Source organism: Lygodium microphyllum, chromosome 12, assembly GCF_053477565.2.
Source record: "Lygodium microphyllum isolate KBCC chromosome 12, Lygodium_microphyllum_v1.1.10, whole genome shotgun sequence".
Lineage (NCBI taxonomy): Eukaryota > Viridiplantae > Streptophyta > Polypodiopsida > Schizaeales > Lygodiaceae > Lygodium > Lygodium microphyllum.
Genome location: NC_141146.1, coordinates 132,132,122 through 132,159,076, shown reverse-complemented (window position 1 = coordinate 132,159,076; position 26,955 = coordinate 132,132,122). Strand labels below are relative to the sequence as shown.

The following is a 26,955-nucleotide window of genomic DNA, read 5'->3' as shown; positions in this document are numbered from 1 at the left end:
GTCTGCATAGGAACAGCAGTCGGCTGACTGAAATCAGCTCCAAACTGCGTGAAGAGTTGGAAATCAGGCACCAACTGATGGAGACAGCAATGGAGAGCTTTGGCTGAGATGCCCTCCGCGAACGGGGTGTGGGCAGCAAGTTGAAGCACCTGAAATCTGCATAAACGAGATTGAGGGAAGAGTGGAGGGCTGGCTGCCAATTTATAGAAAATTAGGGTTCTAGATCGTCTCCCACTTAACTCTCTCGATCCGCTCCGCATTTTAGGGTTTTGGCTAAAATAAGCCTAAAATAAACATGTTTTGGGGCTGTTTAAGTGACTAAGTGCATTTCTTAGCACAACACCATATCATAAGCTACACAACAACTGCTGCTCCAAACTTCAACGAGTGCTGTTCCAGTCATCATGTTGCTGTTTACTGGAGTCAAACCTGTGTTCTTGACCAGGTCAGCTGTTGTAGACTCCTGCTCCATCAGCTACTAGCAAAAATGCAGATTGCTCCAACAATTGGAGCTGCATGCTAAGCAAAATGCAGGCTCTTCAAGCTCATGTTGTTGCCCAAAAGTTATCTCCAGACTTTTCCTCATCATCGGCACCCAAACATAGATCTTTCTTTTCATTCCAGTGCCTGTACGTTGAACGCTTTTAAGCTGCTCACATTTGGGATGGGTATGAATGATGATACACTCTATCCTTGCTGTTTGAGGCATCATCGAACCCTATCTTAAGCACCTAGAGTCTGAACGACCTCTTTGAGTGTCCATAAACCTGAGTGACCCTAATTGTCAATTTATAAATGTTAATTGATCAAGATGATAGTCATAGGGAAGAATTTGAAGGAGCTGTGACTGCAGGTATATTATAGAATCTCCACATACCAGTTTAGGGGTGCATGACTTAGGCCATTTAAAACATGAGCTCCAGCCAATTAATGTGTGTGTACAAAGGCAAGAGCCAAGTAAGTGGGTGAAGATAGCAGAAGTAAGTGATATGTGTGACCAAGGGCTTAGGCCATTTAAGACATGGGGCTCGCACCAATGTATATACATGAGAAAAACACATGAGAACAACACTTTCAGCCGACTAATTAATATGATTGATATCACTTCTCATTCCAGTACAGACATGCCAAAATCATGTCTAAATGTCTTCAAATGCTTTCATACAATGAAACTGCAAATTTTTTGACATGATCTACAAAAACTCTGATTCCATTATTTTGCATCAAATTAGTGATTTTAGGCATTCAAGTAATATAAATTTGATTAGACAACCTGAACTGTGAAAAAAGATAGAGTGACTGGTGCTTTTCTTTTGATGTCCGTGAGGCTCAGCTAATGACTCTATTTTAGTGGCTGATACTATTTCGCAGAGCCTCCTGGACATGGTTTGAATGTAGACCGGATTCGGAGTGTATATCAGTGCCTTCTAGAACTCCGCAATGTTGAGGTCAGTTGGTCCCTGCGTTTCTTGTTTCCTAAAATGCATAACAGAACACGTATGCAAATATGTGAATTCATACTTCAATGGATTTTTGGGTCAAACTCCATCTCTAGGCCCAACACTAATCTGACTTGAAAGCAGTTTTCAAAATCTCGTACCCCTTCTTTTCAGTTGATATTATTGAAACACACGAACTCATGCAGATAATGAAAAAGCTTGGGGATGCTATACTCCGCCTTTTTATGGGCATTGAAAGGAATATGGATAGAGTATCGGATTCACGGTGGATAAGGGTATCAACTTGCCCTTTCTCTTTGGTTTTTTCCAATGAAAGGTTTCTATAAAGATATAACTGCAGACTTTATCATGGCTCTGAAACTCAGAATATGGCCATAGTATGTTGACAACACCTGCATGGCATTTGTTTTCAAACTTTATGTTATTGTGTAGTAAACCCCAAATGGGTTGAAGACCTCTATTCAATTGTCCTGTCCAAGGGTAAGCAAGATGTAGATCTAGAATGTGAATTTTGTTTGTACGAACTGGAAGTGAAAAGCTCTGTGCATCTCAGGAAGACATCTAAGGCAAGGCATGAAGGCTTGATGGTTAGGGACTAGATGTATCAGGAAGTGTTATCAATAAACCATTAGCTTTGCTGCTAGTGGCAGAAAATTTTTGATGAGGTCAATTAGTGAAAGGTGGAATCCAGATTTACACTGATGGATGCCAGTTTGAACATGTAATCCGGGTCTGGGTTCTCCTTGGCGTTGGAGGGTGCTGTGGGCTTGCGGAACTGACACTCCAGCTTTTCTGGTCCAAATGCAGAAAAATGCAAACTGAACCGTAAATTGGTCTGTACAGAATTCTATCTTCGAGTCTAACAAAAGTTGTTCTACCTGATCTGTAGCCACAAGTCTTAATCCCAACCTGGACTGAGTTATGAGCTACGTCTGCAGTTCTATATTTTTCCCATGAAGATCCAGCCCAGCCTAGCAGCCTATACATCTGAATTTGAAGTTTTAATGCTCCCTCTCATTTATGCATTGTGCTTCCTGTGAGGTCCATAGACAAGCTATCCAGTACCCAAATGTGGGTCTCCTTACTAGGGATGATCTGGTTCCCTGGCCTGCTGTCGTCTCTTTAGTCACCCTGTCTAAAGTTTATGAATGGTGTGACTTGTATGTTCTATACTTCCTAATGATATAATTACTCTTCAAGAAAAAGAACTTCATCATGTGCGACACAGTATAGGGACAACAGATTTCTTCTCCGCCTTATTGAGAGGCACAGTAAGAAGACTAGGGCTTATCAGCTGCGCTAGCTGCACTGGGTTTTACACCCGAAGCTCTTGGCATTATTAGAATTGCCACAAGAGTTGATATTTGATAGGTGCAACAACATACTTGGATATAAGCAAGGGTTGTCATTTATGATGGGGCTGCTCCATGGTTAGAGATTATTCACAAGGCTTTGATCACTACTTGAAGGTGATGGTGTGTCATGAGGACATGCATATTTGAAACCTCATTGAACATGTAGATTAATTTTTAATCACATGGTTAAGTAAATGTTGCACATGTGAGGTGTAAGTGGGTTAGAGTAAATTCACGAGCCCGGGACCCGAGGAAATCATGGGATGTCAAAGGCAAAAGTTGCTATAAGTTATACTATATAGGTACTTGGTGGTATCTGTGCTAGTTGTTGACCTAGATCGTTCATTTGGCCATAAGTGTCAGTTGGTGACACTAGAGAAGTGGCGTTTAATGGTACCTAACATCAATCTGATGGTCAAAGATGGCGCAGAGGCACTCAAGAATCGAAGTTGCCTAGCCAATTTAATTATTGGCCAGTCAAATTATTTTTTAGGCATCGGAATAATTATTAGATTAATTTTTAGTATTTAAAGATTGAAAATTAATATTTAATTATACATAATGCTGGAAAAACCATTTGGGAAGGTTGCCACTTGTCAAAAATGCCTATGCAAGACTGAAAAACTTCTTTAGAGGCTAGAGAGAGGCTTTTTGGTGTATTCAGCCTGCAAGAGAGAGGGAGGAAATGATATTGGTCTGATTTGTAACAATTGGAAGATCTTCTGAGGCAGCTAGGGGCAAGAGAAGATCAATCGACAGCAGATGACAACATCTACAGGCTGTTGAGACAGGGCAACAATAGTAAATGACTGATTTTCTTTAGTTCTTTGTATCTACAGCTGTTGAAACAGGGCAGCAACAGTAAATGACAGATTTTCTTTAGTTCTTTGCGAAGAAAGTCTAAATTTTTTCTCCTTAGCATTCTCTCTCATCTCCTAGCCTTTCTACAGCCTTGCTCCAAAGATTGCAGTATTGAGATCACCAGAGGCTGATAAATTTCAGATTTCTCTGTTGTAAACTCTAATTTGCAGCAGAAATTAGGGTTTAGCAGTAGTCCTTTGGAAGCGTGCAAAAAATTGGAAGCTCCAAGACTTGGATTCAACAGGGCTCAAGCCATTTTTAGTCTATTCAAGTTGAGGGACTAGCACATAATTGAATTAGGGGCATTTTTTCATCTCCATCAAAGCGGGTGAAGGCCAATTGATTACCCGAATCAAGGGGAAAATTAGATTAAAGACTTGCTAGTCATTTTGAATAGCAAGGGGAGTTGGAATATTGAAAGGGATTGGGAGAATCCCATTGTACATCAACTTCTTCTTTAATTAAGTTAAATAAATATCGAAAGGGGTGCCAGTTTTGGGGCCAACTGTTGGAAGAAGAGGAGCACAACTGAGAGAGATGGAAGAAGAGGAGCACAACTGAGAGAGATGGAAGTCAAGCAAGAGTGTGTGAGAGAGAGTGAGCAGAGTGAAAGTACGATTTGGTTAGAGTGTACCAACAATGTGTTGGTACACAAAGAATAAAATGTATTTATACTTAGGGCACATAAAGGGTGCATTCACATGTACAATGTGCGTGTACTATACACGGGGGGGTTTAAACTGGGTCTTTATCCCAACAACCTCCCACTTAAAGGTCCAATGTGAACCTCTGGCTAACGGACTTCCACTAGTCGTATGCAATGCTTGTGCTGAGCTTTGCTTAGACTTTTAGTGAGAACATTTACAAGGTTGTCTTGTGCTTTAATCTTGGTCAATGTGAGTTGACCATCTTCCAGAATCTGTTTGATGAAATGATATCTCACATCTATATGCTTTGTGCGTGAATGATACATGGCTTTCTTAGCTAGATACACAGCACTCTGGCTATCACATCCCAAAACTGGAGTACCCATAGACTTGCCGAGGTTCTCTGCAAGTTTGCTCAACCATATAGCTTCCTTAGAAGCTTCAGTAGCTAATATGTATTTAGCTTCAGTGGTACTCAGTGCAACAATGTTTTGCAACCTGGAACACCAAGAAACAGCGGCACTAGCAACTGTAAAGACATATTTGTTGGTGGACCTACGAGTGTCCAAGTCACTTGCCATGTTTGCATCACAATAACCCTGCAAACTAAGTGCACCTTGCCCATAGCAAATAAATTTTCTTTGTGTACCCTTAAGGTATCGAAGAATACACTTGACAGCCTCCCAATGTGCTTTGCCAGGATTTGACATAAACCTGCTAACAACTCCCACTGCATGAGCTATGTCTGGACGAGTAGCAACCATAGCATACATAAGAGAGCCACAAGCTGATGCATAAGAAACTCCCTTCATAGCATTTGCTTCCACGTCATATTTCGGGCTGTTGGCTTTGCTAAGCTTGAGATAAGGAGGTAAGGGTACCCCAAAAGGCTTAGCTTCAGCCATGTTAAATCTGTCCAGTACCTTTCCAATGTACTTTTCTTGAGATAAAAACAGCAATTTTTGTATTCTATCTCTACGAATCCTCATGCCCAAAATATGCTATGCATTCCCCAAATGTTTCATGAAGAAGGCTGATTTCAGCTGATTTTTGAGAGCATCCAAGCTAGTCTTCCTTTTCCCAGCTAGTAACATATCATCCATATACAAAACAAGTATGATGGGGCTGCCATCTGTATCCTTTTTGGGCTATTAGAAGATCAGTGGAGCAACCTTTTCGATCTTAGGAGTTAACCATGATGAGCTCCACACGGGAGGACGTGCCAAGCACAAGTGCTATTGGAGAAGAGGCGGGGCAAAGACCAATGGCGGAAGGCAAGGGAAAGGCTCCTGTGCATGCAATCCTATCAGTCATGGTCACCTGACAATCACCCGAACGGAAGGAACCACCGAAGGGGCAGTCGATGAAAGTAATGAGGCTTGGGTGCAATATTTCATAAGCAAAGTGAAAGAACTTACACTTGCACCAAGCGAAGGAGCTCCACTCACAAAAACTAAAAGGCCAGCAGTAGTTGATGCAGAATCATGCCAAGGGCTGAAGGTATCCTACTTGGAAGTATCCACTACTTCGGTGCCCTTAGCCATGCGCAACAAAGAAGAGTACGATGAGCTGGTAAAAGAGCTTCAGAGACAACATGACAAGATGAATGAAGAAAGAATGGCCGTACTTGCTGAACTAGACGAAGAAATGAAGGCCTTCGCAACCTATCACCTAGAAAAAATGAGAGAGATGACCATAGTAACTAGGGAGGTGATGCCATTAAAGGAAGCCTTAAAGGCAAGGTAGCTTGAAGAAAGTCTAAAAGACTTATATGATGAAGAAGGAGAGAGCCGCATTGCTCTTGAGGTATAATGCGCTCTCGTATTTGAGGATAGGTAATGCCTTGAGAAAGTGGTTGATAGCTTGCAACAACAAAGGGAATATCTATCTAAAGAACTAGAAAAGGCAAAGGTACAAGGTAAGCAAGAAGCAATGAGAAAGATAGTGGAGTTATACAATCAACTATATGTAGGACTCCACGAGCAAGCCATCCTAAGGGAACGATTAGAGTGTCGAGACCAAGAAAAGGAACAAATGAATATATTATGGCGAGAGCAAGAGTAGGTAATCACTACCCTAGCCCAATATCAAAAGCAAGGTTTGGAGTAGATGAAAGGGAAGGTGGAAGAATGGGTAGCCAAGAATGAGGACAGGATTAAAGACTTAGCTTACCAATTGGCCCATTCAGAGAGTGAACGCATTGTGATGGAAAGCAAAGTTGCAGCAGTGGAGACAGGGATGCTGGAGCAGCAAAAAGCCTCCTTAAGCACGATACTAAATGTCACTCAGACAAGAGAGGAAGAGACAACTGAGGAACTCAAAAGGAGATTAGAGCCAGCAAGGAGAGCACTTAAACATGGACTCCATGCCAAGGTACCCAAACCTAGCACCAGCTTAGGAGTGGAGAAACAAAGAGCCCGTTTGATCACGATTGGATTAACCATGCAAAAAATTGAAATGCTAGGGTTTGGGGAGCTAGAACAATGAGCCCAGCCTCCCCCTGAAGAGCCGAGAGAGCCAATACATGAGAGGGGACGGACTTCGAGCATGACCATGTTGAGGAGGAGCAGCTGCAAGAACCAAGCCCCCCACTGCAAACACAAGCATAAATAGAAGAGCACAGTGAGGAAGCTATACCCCTTGGGAGAATGGTGGAAATGAGGCAGAAGTGGAGAGATTAGGTAGAGCTAGTATGAAGAAACTCCAAGCCATGCTGTTATAAGTTTCTCATGTGGCCATCCCTCAAGGAGAGGAGTGCGATCTTGTGAATTGGAGCTAGGAACTTGTAGTATGGGAGCAGTGGGAGAATCGCAACCAACCATTTGAATTCGCTTTCACGTTCCCTTGAACATTGGATAGAGTATTATCTCCAAGGGTGGTGGAGGAAGTGATAAAGCTCTCGGCGAGGCTGGGAAAGCGATGGTTGGAGGAGAGAATTAGACACCCCATACGGTGGTAAGAGGAGCTTGTAGATTACGGGGAGGACAAGGTGGTGGAGGTGCCCAGGAAAGTGATGGGGTATGAAGCACACCCTAAGTGACATAGAAACATTTGGGACTCTAACTTAGATGCCGCGATGACATTTTTTAGCACACTGCGATATGAGAGAAATGATCCTATCTACATGCCCTACCCGCGGAGATTCGGAGTTGATTTCAACTAGGAGGTGTATGGTAGGTATGACTTCCCTAAGATCTATATAATGTGAACTCTACATCTCCAAAGGAATGCTTAACCTTTACTGAGAGGGACCTTTGTCCATCCATTGCGAGCTTCCTCAAGGACTGCTCTTCTTGTCTAGATCTATCCTTGATCACCACTTGTAATTATCTCCACCTCTTGTGAATATTACCAAAAAGTCTATTGTAGAGAAAGAGCGGTTACTACCTCTCTTTTTTGATATTAATGCAGGAATAGATAGCTACACAATGGCTTGCCTCATGATAAGAGCCATCCCCTTGCCAGTATTTCGTATGAGCTTATTAGAAGATATGAGCGATAGTAGGTTTACTGGGTGCAACCACCCGTTTTTGTCCATCGTGCTCCTTAATGTAAGAATCAACTTGAAAGGCTATACGTAGAGCAGAGGTTTCCTAAGTAAATCCCTCAAGCCTTCCTATAGCTTAGGCCTTGCGCCCATGAATGGGATGTCACTTAACACATTTCCTTGTAATTTAAAAGGAAGAAAAAGGAAATAAAGAAAAGAAAGGAAAAGAAGAGAAAATAAGAGAAAAGAAATGAAAAAGGAAAGAAAAGAAAAATGAAATTCTTCCATTTGTACTCTATGAGTGTCACAAGCATTGCACATAAGGATCATCCTAGCCCCTCCCCCACTTCACAACTTAGGGCACATCAAGGGTAGGATAGTTTGATAGACCTGTCTCCCTAAGTCACACATAGCACCTCCCTTTACACGAACTGGGTCCTCAATTGTGAGATAAGACCATAGGTTTACCTATGGTTCGATCCATCTCCCAGTTCCACCATCACTTGCACAGTGCACTGAACAGTAAGATAGACACATCCCCCTAGGAAGTGCACTCTTTTTCTTTTCCGGTACATTGTGTAGCGGTGAGGCAAGGCAACAACTGCGGAGGCCTTCTTCAACCACCCATCTATCTTTGACATCGGCAACCTTCAAGACTTGCTTCACAGAGTGTCTCCAATATGACCTATCTTCCCAAAGGCCCCAAGAACCATTCCACACCAACTCTCCTAACATTCTCGGACCGTACCATCAAGTGCCATGGGATTGGCACTTAAGTAAGAGGGGGGTAATGTTAACCCACGGAAGACCAAGCTTGGAAAGATATCCAAAGTGCTCTCCTTGTTATAAGAATGCCCCAATCTTGTATTGCATGAAGCTAATGCTCACCAACACAAAGACATACTCCTACCGGGTTCCCAGTGCACTGGAAAATCCTCTCTTTTGAGAGGTGATGCTTGTTAACCCTCGGAAGACCAAGACAGGAAAATTGGAAAATCGGAAGTGGAAGAGAGTCCCAAGGTAAGAGGAAGATGGAGTACAAAGGCGCAATAAGGAAAATTTGAAGGCACAAAGCACAAGAAAAAGTTCTAAATGTAAGAGGAATGCGCACAAGAATAAGCACACCTTAATGTTTTTGCAAGCAGAGCTCCATATGCATTGTAATTTATTTTGTAAAGAGCGTTGGGCTCTCTCCCATGCAAGTCGTAAACAATGAGAGACACGGGTTAAGGCCAAGTTGATAGGAAAGGAGGAGAAAAAGAGACGGGAGAATGGATAAAGACCGAACCAAAAAGGGGATGGCTGCCCAAGGAGGAGAGAGGGTATGCATAAAAGTTAAAAAGTGAATGAAGAAGCTCAGTTTTGGTGGGTGGCTAAACTTGCTCTCTTCTTGCTTCTTGCTCTTGCTTCATTCTTGTGTATGAGAGAGAGAGTGTGTGTGTGAGAGAGAGTGAGGGACCGTGAAGAAGCTCTTCTTTTGGTCTCTTCATCTTCTCCTACTCTTCTCTTTTCTCACATGCACGGCTATAGAGCTCGAAGCTTGGAGCTTGGAGATGGAGCTTACTTGAGAGCACATCTTGGATTGTGGAGCTACTGGTGGATTTGTGGGAGGAGGCAACTCGATCGAATGCAAAGGTAAGCTCACTACACGTGTGTAAGAGAGTGCGCACGGCTATGTGAGAGGTAGCCATAGCTCTTGCCTTGAAATACTTGAAGCAAAAAGTGGTCTGTGGGTCTTGGCGTGTGCTTGTGAGAGCGATAACAATGCTCTTGTAGTATAAGAAAATCTACTAATCCTCCAACTAGTCCTCTATGGAGATCCTGTCTCATGAGGCTCCATCCTTGGTGGAAATGTCTTCCACCAAAGTCTGGAATGTTCCATGGGAAGATCTTGATGGAGACCGTTTAAGTCTCTTAGATTAGCATGGCTCCATGGACCATACTTGTCTCTTTTGCCATCTAGTGTATACTTTGTCCCATCTCATTGCTCCTCTCTCTCTCCTTGGTAAGCTTTCCCTCCTGTTGAGTATGAGGTACGTGAGAAACAAACTGCTCAGTGGAGGCCTCAGCTACATGATCCATCTCAAGTGGTCCAAGTGCGTCCATCATTGCCTCACATGGCTTGGGGGTGTGAGCTAGTTGCTCCATGCCACATGGGGGAGTCGTTGCCATTCTAGCTATTGGTGATATGGCATGTGACTGAATCTCTATCACTTGTGGCCAAGGAGAGGGAACCTTAGGTACAGTTATCTCTATTGCCTCTTGTGGTGCAATCAGATCCGTCTACGCAGCAGGTCTGAGATCTCTAACAACCATCCATCATCTCTTAGCTTGTTGCCCTTGCCCCTGTCTCTCTTTGTCTTTGTCTCTGCCTCCTTTTTCTAGCTGCTCGTCTCCTCTACTGCTCCCTCATTTCCCCTTTGGACCACGAGACCCCTTTGTAGGATTGGCAGGTGATTAATGGTTGGCTGCATTTGGGCTGTGCTTCAGTCAATCAGATATATGACTTGCTTATACGAGATAAGGGCTTTCTTGTTTACAAGGGCAACACTACTTGTGGTCTTTAGAAAGGTTAACTATGGTGGAAATCTGTGGTAATGACAGGTTGGCTTAACAAAATGCCTTTCAAAGCCAGGGTCTTCATATGGCTGATGTTGATTGGTGCTCTTCCTCTTGCTTGTGCACTCTACAAGTGGCGCATTTCTGATGGTTACTGTTGCTTTTGTTAGACATTTGTAGAAACCCCCTTCCATTGCTTCTTACTTGCCTGGTGGCACAGAAGGTTTGGTCATTACTATTGGCCATTTGGTCCCAAGTGGTTGGACTATCGATGCTTCCCAAAGATTGGATCTTTGGACATCCCAAGTTTGCGGATCCTGTTCAGGCCGATATCAATGTGCTCTTTCATTTCTTACGTTTTTGGGGTTGTTGGCACATATGGACTATGAGGAATGCATTCATCTTTGATACTTTGTTAGGAGTGCAAAATCATATGGTCTGCTTGAAAGAACTTATTCATTGGCAGCTTGACTTGATTGAGTTGGCGGATATTCTCCCTAGATAGGATTTACTTCCTTGGCACTGTAGTTTCTTCAGCCCCCTTCAAGACCATCTAGTTCCTTTGTACATTGATCGTGATGCCTCATAGAGTGTTTGTTGACTTAGTTGTATCTAGTTTGTGAGAGAGAGAGAGAGAGAGAGAGAGAGAGAGAGAGAGAGAGAGAGAGAGAGAGAGAGAGAGAGAGAGAGAGAGAGAGAGAGAGAGAGAGAGAGAGAGAGAGAGAGAGAGAGAGAGAGAGAGAGAGAGAGAGAGAGAGAGAGAGAGAGAGAGAGAGAGAGAGAGAGAGAGAGAGAGAGAGAGAGAGAGAGAGAGAGAGAGAGAGAGAGAGAGAGAGAGAGAGAGAGAGTTCGTCCTCTGTGTGAAGACAGCAGTATGGCTGGCCTGGATTTGGATTTTCTTGATCGGACGGTGGCAGCCCTTGGCCCTGATTCCGATGCAGAGGAGCCGGAAGATATGGTGCCATGCACGGAGGAGTTGCCGCGGAGTTCTGAACAGCCGCCTGCCGGCAAACGCTCCAAGCCTACGCCTGATGAGCCCATGAGTCCTCTGGAACGCTCCTATGTGCAAGTGGCCTCTGATCCGGTGGATTCGCAGGAAATCGACTGGGAGCATTTGCTGGACTTCGCCAATACTCTGCTTGGCGATTATGTCCAGCATAATACCGAATCTTTTTCTGTTGCGGGAACGGATGATGTGCTGGAAGCCACGGTGGACCCCAAATCAGTCTTGCGATCCTTCTCGGTGTTCTATGACCGTGCAGTTATTCTTTTCTTCACTGGCAGGATCCCAATGCTTTCGCATATTCGCCAGTGGCTGCACCATCTATTGCAAGGGGAGTCGGTTGAGGAGATTTTCCTTGGACCTCGCGGGTTTTATGAGGTCCTGCTGAAATCGGAAACGCATCGCGCTGAGCTCCTGTCCAAGTTGCCGCTATTCTTTGATCGCCGCCTGGTTCATGTTGTGCCATGGCGCCCCATGGCCGACTTCCAGCGTCTGCTTCAACGCGAATGCCCGGTGTGGGTAGAGGTGGAAAACTGTCCGGCGGTCTATTGGCCCATGTTGAAGGATGCGATGGTAGTGGTGGGAACAGTGCTGGTTCCCCCAAGCCTCAGGGCGATGAACTGCAACCGTTTATGCATGCTATGGGACACGGCCAGGAAAAGGCCTGCGTGGCTTCGCCTCAATTGTTCGGGCATGCATCCTTTGTATTTTCGCTTAAAATGGGGCAACTTTGCGGGCCACTGCTTTTCATGTGGTAAATTGGGGCATTTCATGGCCGAATGCCCTGAAAAGCAATCGTCTTCGGATGATGCGCAGGTTGTGCTGCCCAAGGACGACATGGTGCTTGATGCCACGTCCCAGGAAGCCCTTCAGTCTCCTCATGTCATGGACAAAGGCAAACAACAGGTCTGAAGTGTGGATTCCCGTCGTACTGACTGGATTGAGGCACGTCCTCAAAAAGGTAAAAAGTTGGATACAGGCCTGGCGGATCATGGGCCTCCCGCTTCCCAGGATTCCGTGCGCACGTATACGCGCCGGAAAGAAATGGCCACTTCACAGCAGGCTCCGCGTCCTAGGGCCCCGTCGGGCCCCCGCAATCAGTCTCCAAGGAGAGCCTATACCGACGGCCCCAGAGGCCCACCTGCCAAGCTGGCGTTCGATGCCAAAGGAAATGTTATTACACCCTGGGATCGGCGTTATCCCCGCCCCTCTCCCAAGGCAGTGGATTGCCCTTCTACCTCCAACGCAGGTCGCCAGAATTCTTTTGCAGTATTGGCTGATTTTCTGGATGAGGGTGTCCTGGATGCTCTCGCGGAAAAGGTGAAATCGAGGCAGCAGGTGCCTCGTTCCTGACTTCCTTCTTTGAGGATACATGAAGATAGCCACGTGGAATGTGCGAGGCATTTGCTCTCGCCATAAGCAACATGCCATGTGGACCGTCTTGCATGAGAACCAGTGGGATGTATTGTGTGCAGTTGAGCACAAAAGTCACGGTGAAGCAGGAAAAGTGATGGATTGTCATGGATTCCGCCTGTTTTATGCAGGGACCCATGCTACGCACTATTCGGGCGTGCTGATGATTGTCCATGAGAAATATCAGCCTGTCCTTGTTAAAAATGATGTGCAGGGCCGCTTTCTGGTGATCGAAGTCTTATTTGAAGGCGAGATTTTATGGCTGTTGGGCCTCTATGCTCCGAATGATCCCGCATCCCGGCGGAATCTTTGGTCCACTTTGCAGGGCTCCATGTCACTCGGCCGAAGGGGATTCTTGATGGGAGATTTCAATATGTGTGTCGACTCTTCTCAGTCCACTTCAGGGCATTCGGTAATGGATACGCCGGAAAGCCGGGTGTGGAGTTCTTTTGCTTTGCACGTGCTCAAGCAAGATCTTTGGTCGTGGCTTCACCCTTCTTTTTCAGGGTTTACTTTTCATTCCGCACAATATGCAACTACCTGGTCGCGGCTGGACAGAATGTATATCATGCAGGGCGATGACTTTCTTCCCGACATGCTGGAAATGAAGGTCTTGCGGCAATATGCGTTGTCGGACCATTCCCCCCTCCAGCTTGAGATGCGGGCACACTCTATTGCACCTTTTGTGCAATTCCTGGATAGGCTCCCTTTACGTTTCAACTCCTCTTATCTGAAGCATTCAGTTTTCCGGGGCTATATGCAGCAGTTGATTGAGAGGTTCTTATTGGACTTCGCCTCTGAGGGCTGGCCTTCATTTGCACGGCTGCTTTCTAATGTGCAGCGGGTTGCTCGCCAGTATGGGATCCATCATGCCTCGCTTTGCCGCCGACGTCGACATGCAGCAGAAGACTTACTGGCCTTGGTCCGTTCCTTGCTCCTGGATTCCCCTGATGATGATTTTCTGCTGTCTCTGGAGAGGCGGTTGGCCCATCTCATTCAAGTGTTTCAGTTGAAATCTTATCAACAGGCCAAGTTGCACAACTTGATGGACACAATGCAAGATAGCACCTGCCAGTCTCATAAGTTCTTTCGCGCCTTGCATGCATCTCCGCCCCGCGAAAATATGACCAGACTCCAGGATTCGGAAGGTCGCATGGTCACGGATCCGCAGACCATTGTCACTATGTGCAGAAACTATTTTATGGATCTTCTTGGTTCCTCTTCCTCGCCTTCTAGCCAGGTTACGCATGCCCGTGCGGTCTTCTATCATCTGGTCCGCCAGCAGGTTCCAATTGATATGCAAGCCGCTTTGGAGACGGATATTTGCGAGGACGAGGTTATGGACGTTTTGTTGCACCTGCCAAATGATAAAAGCCCTGGCTGGGATGGTCTCACTAATGAATTCTTTCAGACCTCGGCCACGCAGTTGGCAAAGCCATTGGTGGCCATGTTTCAGCAGGTGTGGGAAACGGGGGTCATGCCCTCCTCATGGAAAGAAGGCCTTATCAAACTAATTCCAAAAGTCCCTTCGCCGTCAAAGTTGCAACACTGGCGACCAATCTCTTTGATGGGCTCCATGTATAAAATCTACTCCAAAGTGCTGGCGAATCGGCTCCACAAGCACCTTCCTGCTATTGTGCATCCTCTCCAATATGGTTTCATTAAGGGCCGCAACATTCTGCATAATATCTTAAATGTGCAAATGGCCATTGACTATGCGCGGCACTCCGGTCAGGAAGTGGTATTGATCCAATTGGACTTGGAAAAGGCATTTGATTATGTGGACTGGTCTTTCATTGCAGACCTCATGTCGGCTATGGGCTTTGGTACCCGAATGTCCCGATTGATCTACACCATTAGTGCTGAGGCTTCCTCCAGAGTTATGCTTAATGGTGGAGTTACAGAGCCATTTGTCCTTGCACGCTCGGTCCGACAGGGTTGTCCTTTGAGCCCTCTCTTCTTTGCCCTGGCGACTCACCTGGTCCTTTCAATGTTATCCTCCATGGCAGCCTCTGCCCAGCTGGCCGGTCTGTCTCTTCCGTTGGGTCAGCACTTCGTTAGCCAATCTTTGGCTGATGACACCTTTATGATTTTGCAGGCGGACAGGGACAACATTCGAAGGGCATTAGATGTTTGGACACTCTTTGGTCAGGCCTCTGGGCTTCGCATCAATGCCCTTAAGTCAGCCCTTCTCAGTTGTACGGAGCCTGATTTGCAGTCCTTAGGCTGGCAAGGCCGGGTGGTTTCCCGTGGCTCCATTGTCAGGCATCTTGGATACCCATTGGGGGTGGATGTACGGCCAAAAGCCCTACTGGAGTGGATTTCACAAAAATTGGCAGCAAAGTTTATGTATTGGAAGTCGCAAGCGTGGCCATTCCATGTCCGCCTCAAAGTGGCCCAGACAATCATGCTTCCAATGCTAACGTATTTCCTGCCATTGTTGCCTTGGACTCCTACTACTTTGAAGGCCCTCACTCAGCCCATCCGTTTCATGCTATGGAAGAAGGACTCACTGCAGGCCGGCATTTCCTGGATTTCTTGGTCACACGCATGTACCCCTAAGCGCATGGGTGGCGGAGCGATTTTGGATGCACACACTCATATGTTAGCTCTCCGTTGGTCCCTTTTTCGTGCCATGTGTGTGGATCACCACCCTTGGTCCATCATAGCCCGTTATTTTCTTGAGGACAGCGGTTCCGCCATGGCAACACACGGCTTCGGGCCTCCTGGTGGCATGTCCTTAATGCTGACTCTCGTGTTTCCAGTCCCTCTTCCTCTTTGTTACTGCACTTGGTCGCCTCTTGGAAAGTGGTGCTCCAAAAGGCCCGCTGGCACCCAGTGGGGGACCGCTTGCAGACTAACTCCTTTCAGCTGGAATTGTTGGCAGTGTCGAGACTCCTTTCATGGGAAGATAAACATCAACTCAGACCAAGATTTAATCGCATGGCCCGTTTAGGTGTGATGTCGGTTGCGGATGCTACCCTTGCTACTCGCAATGTCCTCGTCTCATTTCGGACTGCTCGGCGACTCTTTAAGATCCCGCGTGGATACCGTGATTTGTGGGAGCAGCTTTCGTCGAAGCTTCAGGGTCGGCAACCCTTTCCTGCCTTGACGGTGGATCGCCCTTGGCAGGACTGGGATCTTGCAGGCCGCCTGAGTCTGGAAAAGGCCTCCACTAATCAGGTGTATCATCTTCTTGTTCAAGATCACCAATGGCTGGGAGAGAAAGCTAACACTGTTTGGGGACTGCAGAAATCGCTGTCATGGTGGCACAAAACGCTGATGGAGGGCTGGCAAAATAAGACACCTTTCAAATGCAAGGTTTTTCTTTGGCGGGTAATGATTGGTGGTCTTCCTCTGGCCTCGGCCCTTGCCAAGCGTCGCATCTCGAATGGCAATTGTTTCTTCTGTACCACACCGGCGGAATCGGCCCGACATCGTTTTCTCTCTTGCCCGCTCACCAAGAATATCTGGTCACTCTTGTCGCACATTTGGCGCGCGGTGGTGGGATCCTCGCTAACTCCTTTCGATTGGGTTTTTGTGCGCCCGATGTATTCCGCACCGCCACAGTTGCATGAGAAGATCTTATTTCACTTTTTCAGATATTGGGGATGCTGGCACATTTGGACCACGCGCAATGCTTTTCTCTTTGATTCGGCCTCTAATGTACCCCGACATATTGCCAGGCTTAAAGGGCTCTTGCATTGGCAGCTGGATATCATCCGACACTCCGACTTGCTCCCTCGAGAGGATTTGCATCCGTGGCATATGGCAATTGCCTCTGGGTCGTTGCCATGATTGGTGTAACTTTTTCAGTGCATTACTACGGGGCTTCCCCACACGTTGGCCTAGGGCCCTCGTGTATCTTGTAATCAGAAAACAGAGAGAGAGAGAGAAAGAGCAAACCTCTTCGCATGATGGCTTTGTGTCATCATGTATCTTGTAATCCAGTAATCTTGTATTTTTTTCATAATTAATATAATTACCTTTTACGAAAAAAAAAAGAGAGAGAGAGAGAGATTCTGCAATTGTTTGTTTGTGGGGCCTGCAACCCTGCTCACGGCCTATCCTAAGTCTTGCTTGTGTGGTGCATGCCTTGCCCTATCTTGTGTGCTTCCTGTTCTGCACAGGCTGCCGCCTGCCTGCAGACGGGACATACAGCAATGGACAACAGATGGAGAGATACAGCAAGTGCTTTCCTGCTGCCGACAGTTTTCACCCTGCAGGCCTTCACTATTTGTGCGTAGATCTGTGCAGTCTCCTTGGCCAGGACTCCTTCTATCAAGACCTGATTTGGATGATGATGAGCGGGAAGAAATGGTTCCTTGTATGGAGATGGTCACCGTTGCCTTGATGTTCAGCTCGGTTCTAATGTGCACCCCCTATTAAACACTGCAAACATGTCTCCCTTGCTGTGATGGAGGTTGTGTGGAACCGTTGCAACATGATCGTCAAGTGTGCTCCTATGCATAGAGTCATGTCTCCCACTTATGTTACGTCTTTTGACATTAGGTGTGCTTGTATGCACTAAGGGCACTTCGGGGTTAGGACAGTCAAGTCCTATTTATAGGACTCAAGACCCTATTGTGCACATTCATTGTGTGATCACCACTCTTGGACTCTTGGCCCATTGCCTACACATCCGTACACTGGGATGGTGTGGGCTGGTGGTATGGGACGCCAACCCTTGGGATGTGGCCGTGACCCGGAGTGGTGCTAGCTCCTAGGCTTGGGTGTGAGCTCATTCGGCTCTATGGCTGGGAGGTGAGTTTGATGTCTAGTCCTTTCATTGTGAGTATGGCTTGTGTCTTTTCTTGTGTGCAAGTTGGATCCTGGGGGGCCATCTCATCGGTATAAGAGTGTCAATCTGCAATCGAACGCAAGATCCAATGATGTGCACAAAACCATGTTTGGTCACAGAGCGGTGATGGTTCACGTTTGATAGGTACACCTTTATCTTGTTAAGGGTGGTATGAGCCATTGCTGGGCAGGAGGGCCATGCACAGGGGACACATGTTGCAGGTGGTGGGTATGAAAGCAAGGTATGTTTCTTGTTTTGTATTCGTGCTGAAGTTTTGTGTTGGGGTGATGCTTGTGCGCAAGGATTTTTGGCGGTTCTGACAATCGAAGTTCAAGGAGTTGCCACTTCAGAACTATGGCAGACCGATGTTAGAAGCTGAAACCTTGTGACCTAGATAAGCATAAGAGTTTTGGTTGATAGAAATTTCTGTTGATTCAATATATAATGTTAACATTATTATTAATTTTAATGCTAATGTGACATTAAAATGATAACATTTAATGTAGTAGGTAGCAGGTTGGCACAGATGTAGCAGGATGGGGTCTACTAGTGTTTTTGCAGCATGCGTAGAGATCTGATAGCAGTGCCTGTGATCATGTGAGGTCGCGCAGCTGGTGTGGAGGGGGATGTGCTTGATCCTCTGCTGAGTGGATCCCAACTTTCTCTACAGAGTCAAATTAGTCAGGGATACTAGCTATCCATGAGAGCGATATGCATGACATGATTTTTATCATTGAGGTTGGTGCATGTGCTGTGGTGGGATTGGATATCTTGCCGAGCCAGTATGTATTGGAACCCTTAGTGTGCTTCTATTCAAGGTGTGGGAGGTTATAGGGAGCCTCAAAAGGTGGCACATTTGGAAGGCCTGTTCCAAATTGACATTCAGCGGAGAGAGCCTTCTTTTATATGCCACTTTGACAGAGAGCTAATCTTCCATCATCCACTTCCTTGGAGGCCATTGGGAGAAGCATCAAGTAGTCTTTTGGCACATATGAGAGCTTCAAAGCTGTTTCTTCATACCTAGGGCTAGGCCTGTTTTTCAGACTACAGGACTAATCTACAATGGTGTAGAAACTATTAAGTAAATGCGATATTATTAATTTTCTATGTGTAAAACCACAAAAATAGGAGAATATTTTTATTTGTAAGGTACTCCTAACCATTTATGATGTTCGAACAGGACATGCTTTGGATAACGGGAAAGGATTTTTTCTTAATATATTATCCTATTTTCCCTATTCCCTTGACACTGCCCTTTCAGAGGCCTTGCATTTATAGGATTCGTTTGGCATTCAGCTCTAATGAGACTATAAAGAACCTGTACTTATTTGGTTTCTTTTCAGCAATGTAAACAATGATAAAACCAAAAAAATAGGTAAATATTTTTTTGCTAAGGTATTCGTAACCATTTATGATGTTCGAACAGGACATGCTTTGGATAATGTGAAAGCATCTTTTCTTAATATACAGTTCTATTTTCCCTATTCCCCCTACACAGCCTTTTCAGAGGCCTTGCAAATATACGAGTCTTTTGGCATTCAGCTCTAGTGAGACTATAAAGCACCTGAACTTATTTGGGTTTCTTTTGAGTAATGTAAACAATGATGATGGGACAAAATTAGGCTTATCATATTTACCACTTGTCTAAAATATAGTGGCACATTTGGAAGGCCTGCTCCAAATTGACATTCAGCAGAGACAGCCTTCTTTTATATGCCACTTTGACAGAGAGCTAATCTTTCATCATCCACTTGCTTGGAGGCCAGCAGGAGAAGCGTCAACTAGTCTTTTGGCACATATGAGAGCTTCAAAGCTGTTTCTTCATACCTAGGGCTAGGCCTGTTTTTCAGACTACAGGACTAATCTGCAATGGTGTAGAAACTATTAAGTAAAAGTGATATTATTACCACAAAAGTAGGTGAATATTTTTTTGGTAAGGTACTTGTAACCATTTATGATGTTTGAACAGGACACGCTTTGGATAACGGGAAAGGATATTTTCTTAATATACTGTCCTGTTTTCCCTATTCCCCCTACACTGCCCTTTCAGAGGCCTTGCAGTTATAGGATTCTTTTGGCATTCAGGTCTAATGAGACTATAAAGCACCTGTACTTATTTGGGTTTCTTTTGAGTAATGTAAACAATGATAAAATCAAAACAATAGGTAAATAACTTTTTTGCTAAGGTATTTGTAACCATTTATGATGTTCGAACAAGACATGCTTTGGATAATGGGAAAGCATCTTTTCTCAATATATTGTTCTATTTTCCCTGTTCCCCCCACACTGCCTTTTCAGAGGCCTTGCAATTATACGAGTCTTTGGCATTCAGCTGTAGTGAGACTATAAAGCACCTGTACTTATTTGGGTTTCTTTTGAGTAATGTAAACAATGATGACGAGACAAAATTAGGGTTATCTAAATGTGTAGAATATCTTATTTCCCACTTTTCTAAAATTTAGTGGCACACTTGGAAGGCCTGCTCCAAGTTGACATTCAGCAGAGAGAGCCTTCTTTTATATGCCACTTTGACAGAGAGCTAATCTTCCATCATCTACTTGCTTGGAGGCCACTAGGAGAAGTGTCAAGTAGTCTTTTGGCACATATAAGAGCTTCAAAGCTGTTTCTTCATACCTAGGGCTAGGCCTGTTTTTCAGATTACAGGACTAATCTGCAATGGTGTAGAAACTATTTAGTAAATGCTATGTTATTAACTTTCTATTAGTAAAACCACAAAAAATAGGAGAACATTTTTTTTGTAAGGTACTTGTAACCATTTATGATGTTCGAACAGGACATGCTTTGGATAACGGGAAATGACCTTTTCTTAATATATTGTCCTATTTTCCCTATTCCCCCTACACTGCCCTTTCAGAGGCCTTGCAGTTATAGGATTCTTTTGGTATTCAGCTATAATGAGACTATAAAGCACCTGTACTTATTTGGGTTTCTTTTTGAGTAATGTAAACAATGGTAAAACCAAAAAAATAGGTAAATATTTTTTTGCTAAGGTATTCGTAACCATTTATGATGTTCGAACAGGACATGCTTTGGATAATGGGAAAGCATCTTTTCCTAATATATTGTTCTATTTCCCCTATTTCCCCTACACTGCCTTTTCAGAGGCCTTGCAATTATATGAGTCTTTTGGCATTCAGCTCTGATGAGACTATAAAGCACCTGTACTTATCTGGGTTTCTTTTGAGTAATGTAAACAATGATGATGGAACAAAATTAGGCTTATGTAAATGTGTAGAATATCATATTTCTCCCCTGTCTAAAATATAGTTTAATTCATAATAAATGTGTGGAAGAAGTGAAATTAGAAAAAGAAACTATCATTCTCTTTATGCCCACTTATCTGACTTAAAATATTCTGTTCTGTATGTTTCAAGTTAACTCATTTGAGCAGTTGTTTATATTGGATGGACCCCTTGCATCATTTACATGGTTGTGCTATTTTGCATTTGTGAACTTGGAGCAGGTATTACTTATTGTGTTGCAAAGCCCATTCATTGGTGAGAAAGGGTGAGTTATCTATCTTCAGGAAGGCAATAACCTTTCATTTCTATTGATTTATGCTCAATTGGCATATTTGCATGCATAAGATTATGTGAGTTTCATGACTGGAGTAATGTCTTCTACATGTGACTTTGAGGGGGAAGGGACCTCGTAGATATTGTTGTTGATGAGGGATTAGCAAGTAGAAGCAAGAGTGTGTTGTGAGCTGCGGATGTAAGATCAGTAACGTGATTGAGAAAGAGAGGAAAATGCTGTGCAGCTGTTTTGATCTTTTGATAACTGCAAGTATTCAGCTTTTCAAGTTGGGCTTAATTTTGTAACATCCTGTCCCATGACCATCTAAATAAACAATTTGAGGATCAAATGCCTCTTCTTTGATAATGAGCTGAATACCGCCTTCATTGATGAGATGGTAGATGCCTTGGGGCCGGATATGGATGAGGATGAAATGGTTCCGAATTTTGATGTTGAACATGCTGAGCCAGTTGTAAAGAGCTCCAAATATGTTGAGGCCACCCTTGCGAGTGAGATAAATGCATTGCCTTGTGGGGAATCATAAACATTGCCTTGTGCTTCAGTGACTGGTCAGTCTTTGTCCTATGCTCAAGCAACTGGGCAGGAAAATGACTACAAAGACTCTGATTGGGAGCATCTTTTGGATTTTGCCAACATGTTGCTTAGGGAGTATGTGCAACATAATCAGGATAATTGCCGTGACTTTGATGAGAATGACGTTCTCGTTACTATCGTGGATACAAAGAAGTTGCTGCGCTTGTTTTCCTCCTTTCATGAAAAAGGGGTCACCCTGTTCTTTATGGCCAGAATTCCTATAATGTCTTTTGTAAAATCATGGTTGATGAGTGCTGAGAAAGAGGACTGTGCTCAGGACATTTTTCTGGGCCCAAGGGGATTTTATTAGGTCATGCTCCATTTCCTCATCATTGTGATGTACTTTTAGGCAAGCTGCCACTGTTTTATGATCGTTGCAGATTGATGCATGTTGTTCCATGGAGGCCAGTGGTGGACTTCATAGATTTCCCAAATCAAGAATGCCCAGTTTGGGTGGAAGTGGAGGGCTGCCAGATGTATATTGGCCTCTTTTGCTTGATGCCATGGCTACGATTGGCAAAGTGCTGATGCCTCCCAACTCGAGCCGTCAACAGAAATAGAACGTGCATGCTCTGGGATACCTCTCACAAGCGTCCCACTTGGCTACGTGTGATTTCTTTTGGTATCCATTCCCTACACCTCCATCTTAAATGGGGAGCTTATGCGGGACATTGCTTCAATTGTGGCCAATTAGGCCATTTTATGGTGGAGTGTACTGAAAGGAAAGAAGTGACAAGACATGCAAAAGATGTTTCTGGCTATGCAACAAGATGGTCCTGCTTGACATATGCATATAGATGCGGAGCTTGTGGAAGAAAATTCAGACAAAGGAAGACAATTGCTTTCATTCTGCTCTAATGATACCCATGACTAGCAAGAGATGCACTCAAAGAAGGGCAAAAAGTCCAATGATGTTTGGCACATTGGATCCTTTGATGATGGATAGAATGTTCTGCACCTTTGTGCATGCTGTAACTGGTATGACACCTTGAAGGACTAAGGCAACTTATAATCTAAAGGCTGAACAGGAGTCACCACGTAATCCCCCTAAGCGTTTGGGTTTCGATAAATGTGGTAAAGTAATTATTCCATGGGACTGCAGATATCCGCATCTTAGTATGGTTGATGTGGATCAACCCTTGACTTTTGAAGTGCGGAGAAATGAAACAAATGCTTTTGTGGTGTTTGTAGATTTTTTGGATGAGGATGTTCTCGCTGTCCTAGCAAATAAAGCCACAAAGAGGCACTTGAAATCTCAAAATTGATTTCCTTTCCATTCATCGTGAAGTTAGCCAAATGGAATGTTTGGGGTATTTGTTCATGTAGCAAACATGCTGCTATGTGGAAAACCTTGCACTCTAATGCTTGGGATGTTTTGTGTGCAATGGAGCATAAGCATAAAAAAGAAGCGGGGAGAACCTTGCACTGTTATGGCTTCAAGCTTTTCTACACTTGTGTTTTTGCACGAATGCATTCGGGTGTGTTGCTGATTGTCAAGGAGAAACTAGGGTATATGTAAGTTTCTTCCTCACTTGGCTCTTCCACGTAGTGGATTGGAGCATCGCTCGGTGGATGGGCCACGCAGCTAGATGTGATTAAGAGAGGTGTGTTAGGGAGACTCATAGTTGTTGATTGTCAGGGAGAAACTTCAGCTAGATGCAATTAAGAGAGGTGTGTTAGGCAAATTCATAGTTGTTGAGATTACTTATAATCAGTAAGTGCTATGGATGGTGGGCCTATATGCTCCCAATGATGTTTTTGGTCGTTGTGAGCTAAGGCAGTAGTTGCGAGTGTCTCTTTCTCTTCAAAGATCTGGACTCATCATGAGCGATTTTAATATGGGTGTTGATCCACCTCATTTGACTTCCTCTGCTTTGCACAGCAGCGCCTTATCCTCAGCAGCTCGACCTGCTTCTCCCCATGCCAGCTGCCCCGCCAGTCCCGTCTGAAGTGCCAGCTCCCGCCAGTCCAGTCCAAAGTGCCTCCTAACTCCCGCCTGCTGAGCACTGCGTCGTCTGCCTGTGGCCAACGCCACCCGTCTGTGGGCAGCGTTGACTTTGCAGCTCCACGCCTGAGAACTGCTCGTCAGTGCCTGCCGGACTGTCAGTTTGCGCCGCCTGTCAGCACCACACTGACCACCCCTCTGACCTGACACCATCCGCCTGTGGCCTACAAAGTACAGCCCGACTGCCCTGCCTGCCTGCGACCTGACCAGCGTCTGCCGCCCTCTCAACGTCAGGTATTTTTTTAAAAAAATTATCCTTTTATTCCAGAATAAATTTCTGGCAGAGGGGGTTCCTACGCAAGCAGGCATAGAATTCAGGATATGTGTCTGGGACACGGTTGATGCAAATTTCTGGGCACATTCATCAGAAATTTTGGGGCTTTTATGTATTTTGAGGACATTTGCATATGAACTGCAGTTACAGTCACAGAAAGACTGTTTTGAACACATTTGAGGCAGAAATTTTGGGGATTTTGATATTATAGTGTTGCTGAGCACTGTTTGCACCTTGGGAAGCGTGCATTAAAGACAGTTTTTGATAGAGTACACCCTTGCACATTAATTGCAGAAGTGTGCTTGCTGCAATTTTTGGAAATTTGCAGATTTCCAGTCCTTACTGCTTTGACATTGCTCATTTGGCTTTGGAAATTTGTCATCATGGCAAATCAGGGAGGTGATGTATTTACGTATGTATCCAAAGAAGACAGATTGGATGGAAACAATTATTCCCTATGGTTATTCATGATGAAGAATGTATTAGTGGCTAAGAATTTATGGGCTTATGTCAGTGGAGAGGAAACTCGACCGGGAGTTGTAGCTCTCGTTACTCCTCCTCCTCAAGGGGCACGTGGACAACGGGTACCTCAGCCACTTCCTCCAAGAACTGCAGCTCAAAAAGCTTGGGATACATGTGATGCACAGGCCTTGTTGCTGATTGCTTTGGCAGTTCAGCGGTTCATCATCCCTCACATTCGTTCAGCATCTTCTTCACGAGATGCATGGCTGACTTTTGAGCATATGTTTGCAGGAAAGAATGAGACTCGAATCTCTTTCTTGAAGAAAGAGTTAGAGACTTTGAAGATGAATGAGGGTGATTCTATGTAGGATCACTTGAATAAGATTTAGGACTTGTGGGAGCAGCTCATGAATGTAGATGAGTACTTTTCGGATGCACAGTTGATATCCACCACCTTGAATTCCTTACCTCCTTCGTACTTGTCTTTTCATACTGCATTGAACCTCACCATGAGGATTGCCGAGCACCCACTCACTTTTATTCATCTGGTTAGTTTGCTTCTAGAGGAGGAGCAAACGCGGAAAAATAGTGGTGTGGATGCTATAGTCTCTGAGTAGGCTTTTGTGGCAAGATAGAAAGGCAAAAACAACAAGGTGAAAAATGCTCCACAGAGTTCTGGTACTTTTGGCACATCACAGAATCAGACACAAGAAGGGTCGCAAGCTAAAAAGGGAAAATGTCATTATTGTAAGAAGCCAGGCCATTATATCACTGAGTGCAGGAAGCGCATTGCCAAAGAGAAGAAGGAGGAGTCAGGAATGTCTATTTCTACTACTTCCAGTGCTAGTGAGTCCGCGTCCTTTGTTGTAGACAGGGACTATTGTTTTTACACTTGCAGTTATGATATCTCTTGGGCTGATAGAGCACTTAGCTCTATAGAGGATGCTCACACTTGGTTCTTTGACAGTGGTGCTTCTAGACATATTACATGTTGCAGAGATTTGTTTGCTTCAGTTAGTGCACCTCCCGTTGGGAAATCTGTAGAGTGTGCCAATAATGCATCATACCCTGTTCGTGGTATTGGGGAGATTCAGCTCACAGCCATTGATGGCTCTATTCTCCGCCTGCAGGATGCTTTGTTTGTGCCTGGGATCAAGAAGAATTTGCTTTCTATATCTTCTTTGGCACGTTGTGGTTTGCAGGTCACATTTGATGATGACGGTTGCATGGTTAGAGATAAAGAACACATGACTTTGGTCTTGACAGGATCTTTGTGTCATGGTTTATATGAGTTGGATGCTCTTTCAGTAGATCAGTCGGCATACTTGACATCCACTCTTACTCCTGCTATGATACAGGCGGAGTTATGGCATGCTCGTTCGGGACATGTAAACTTTGGCAGGTTGATGCTTTTGCAGCGTACTCAGATGCTGGATGGCTTACCTCTCTTGGAGAGACCTCCTGAGCACTTATGCGAGGGATGCATTTTGGGGAAAATGCATCGTTTCTCATTTCCCCGTGATGTTGCTTTCAGAGCAACAACTAGATTGCAGTTGGTGCATTCAGCTATTTGTGGGCCTATGCAAACAATGTCATTGGGCGGTTGTTACTATTCTGTGACATTTATTAATGACTTTACACGTTTTTGTTGGGTCTATTGTTCGAAAAAGAGGTCAGAAGTGTATGATGCATTTTTGGCTTTCAGTGCACTTGTTGAAAATCAATCTGGATGCAAAATTAAGACTCGCCGTTCGGACCGAGGGGGGAATACATGTCCTCTATGCTGAATTTCTTTTTGAAGCAGAAAGGCATAGTCCATCAGTACACTACTGCATATACTCCACAACAGAATGGGGTAGCAGAGAGGAAGAATCGGTCACTCATGGAGATGGCCAGATGTATGCTGAAGGCAAAGAGCTTGCCTCATAGTTTTTGGATGGAAGCAGTCATGTGTGCTTGCCATATTTTGAACAGATGCCCTACCAAAGCCTTGAAGACCATCACAACTTTTGAGGCTTGGAACAGCCGTAAACCTTCTGTTGGCCACTTCCGTACCTTTGGGTGTCTTGCCTATGCCCATATTCCACAGATACTTAGAAAAAAGTTGGACAACAAGGCTGTTAAGTGCATTTTTATGGGATATAGCAGTGAGAGCAAAGGCTACAGACTCTATGATCCCGTTACAAAGAAGGTTTTTGTCAGCAGGGATGTTGTTTTTGATGAAAAATCAGAATTATCCTTGGCTGGTTTGGGCACATATCAGGCTGCCTATGATGTTTTTGAAGGGCTGCTGCCCATTACTTTTGGTGATTCAGCTGGGGCTTCAGAAAATGAACCTAATGTTCAGCCAGCTGCTCCTATGGAAAGTGCAGAAATTCAGCCATTGGCTGATCGGAATATTCAGCATAATGCTGAAATTGAAATTCAGCAAGAGCTTGCACACAGTTAGGAAGCTAGACAGTTACCTAGATGGTATTTGCAGACTATGCAAGATAGT

General features: G+C 44.6%; 1 protein-coding gene across 5 annotated transcripts in view; it reads left to right on the top strand.

Moving 5' to 3' along the window:
* Positions 1 to 26,955, top strand: part of LOC148028288 (uncharacterized) — a 341,703-nt gene that overhangs the window by 88,616 nt on the left and 226,132 nt on the right. For 4 of the 5 annotated variants that reach the window (XM_087690090.1, XM_087690088.1, XM_087690089.1 and 1 more), the window contains 3 exons: positions 1,372 to 1,448; positions 1,646 to 1,735; positions 21,071 to 21,114. In XM_087690090.1, the coding sequence (XP_087546216.1) occupies positions 1,372 to 1,448; positions 1,646 to 1,735; positions 21,071 to 21,114 (211 nt within the window). The remainder of the gene's footprint in view (positions 1 to 1,371; positions 1,449 to 1,645; positions 1,736 to 21,070; positions 21,115 to 26,955) is intronic. The other variant, XM_087690091.1, reaches the window with a different exon arrangement.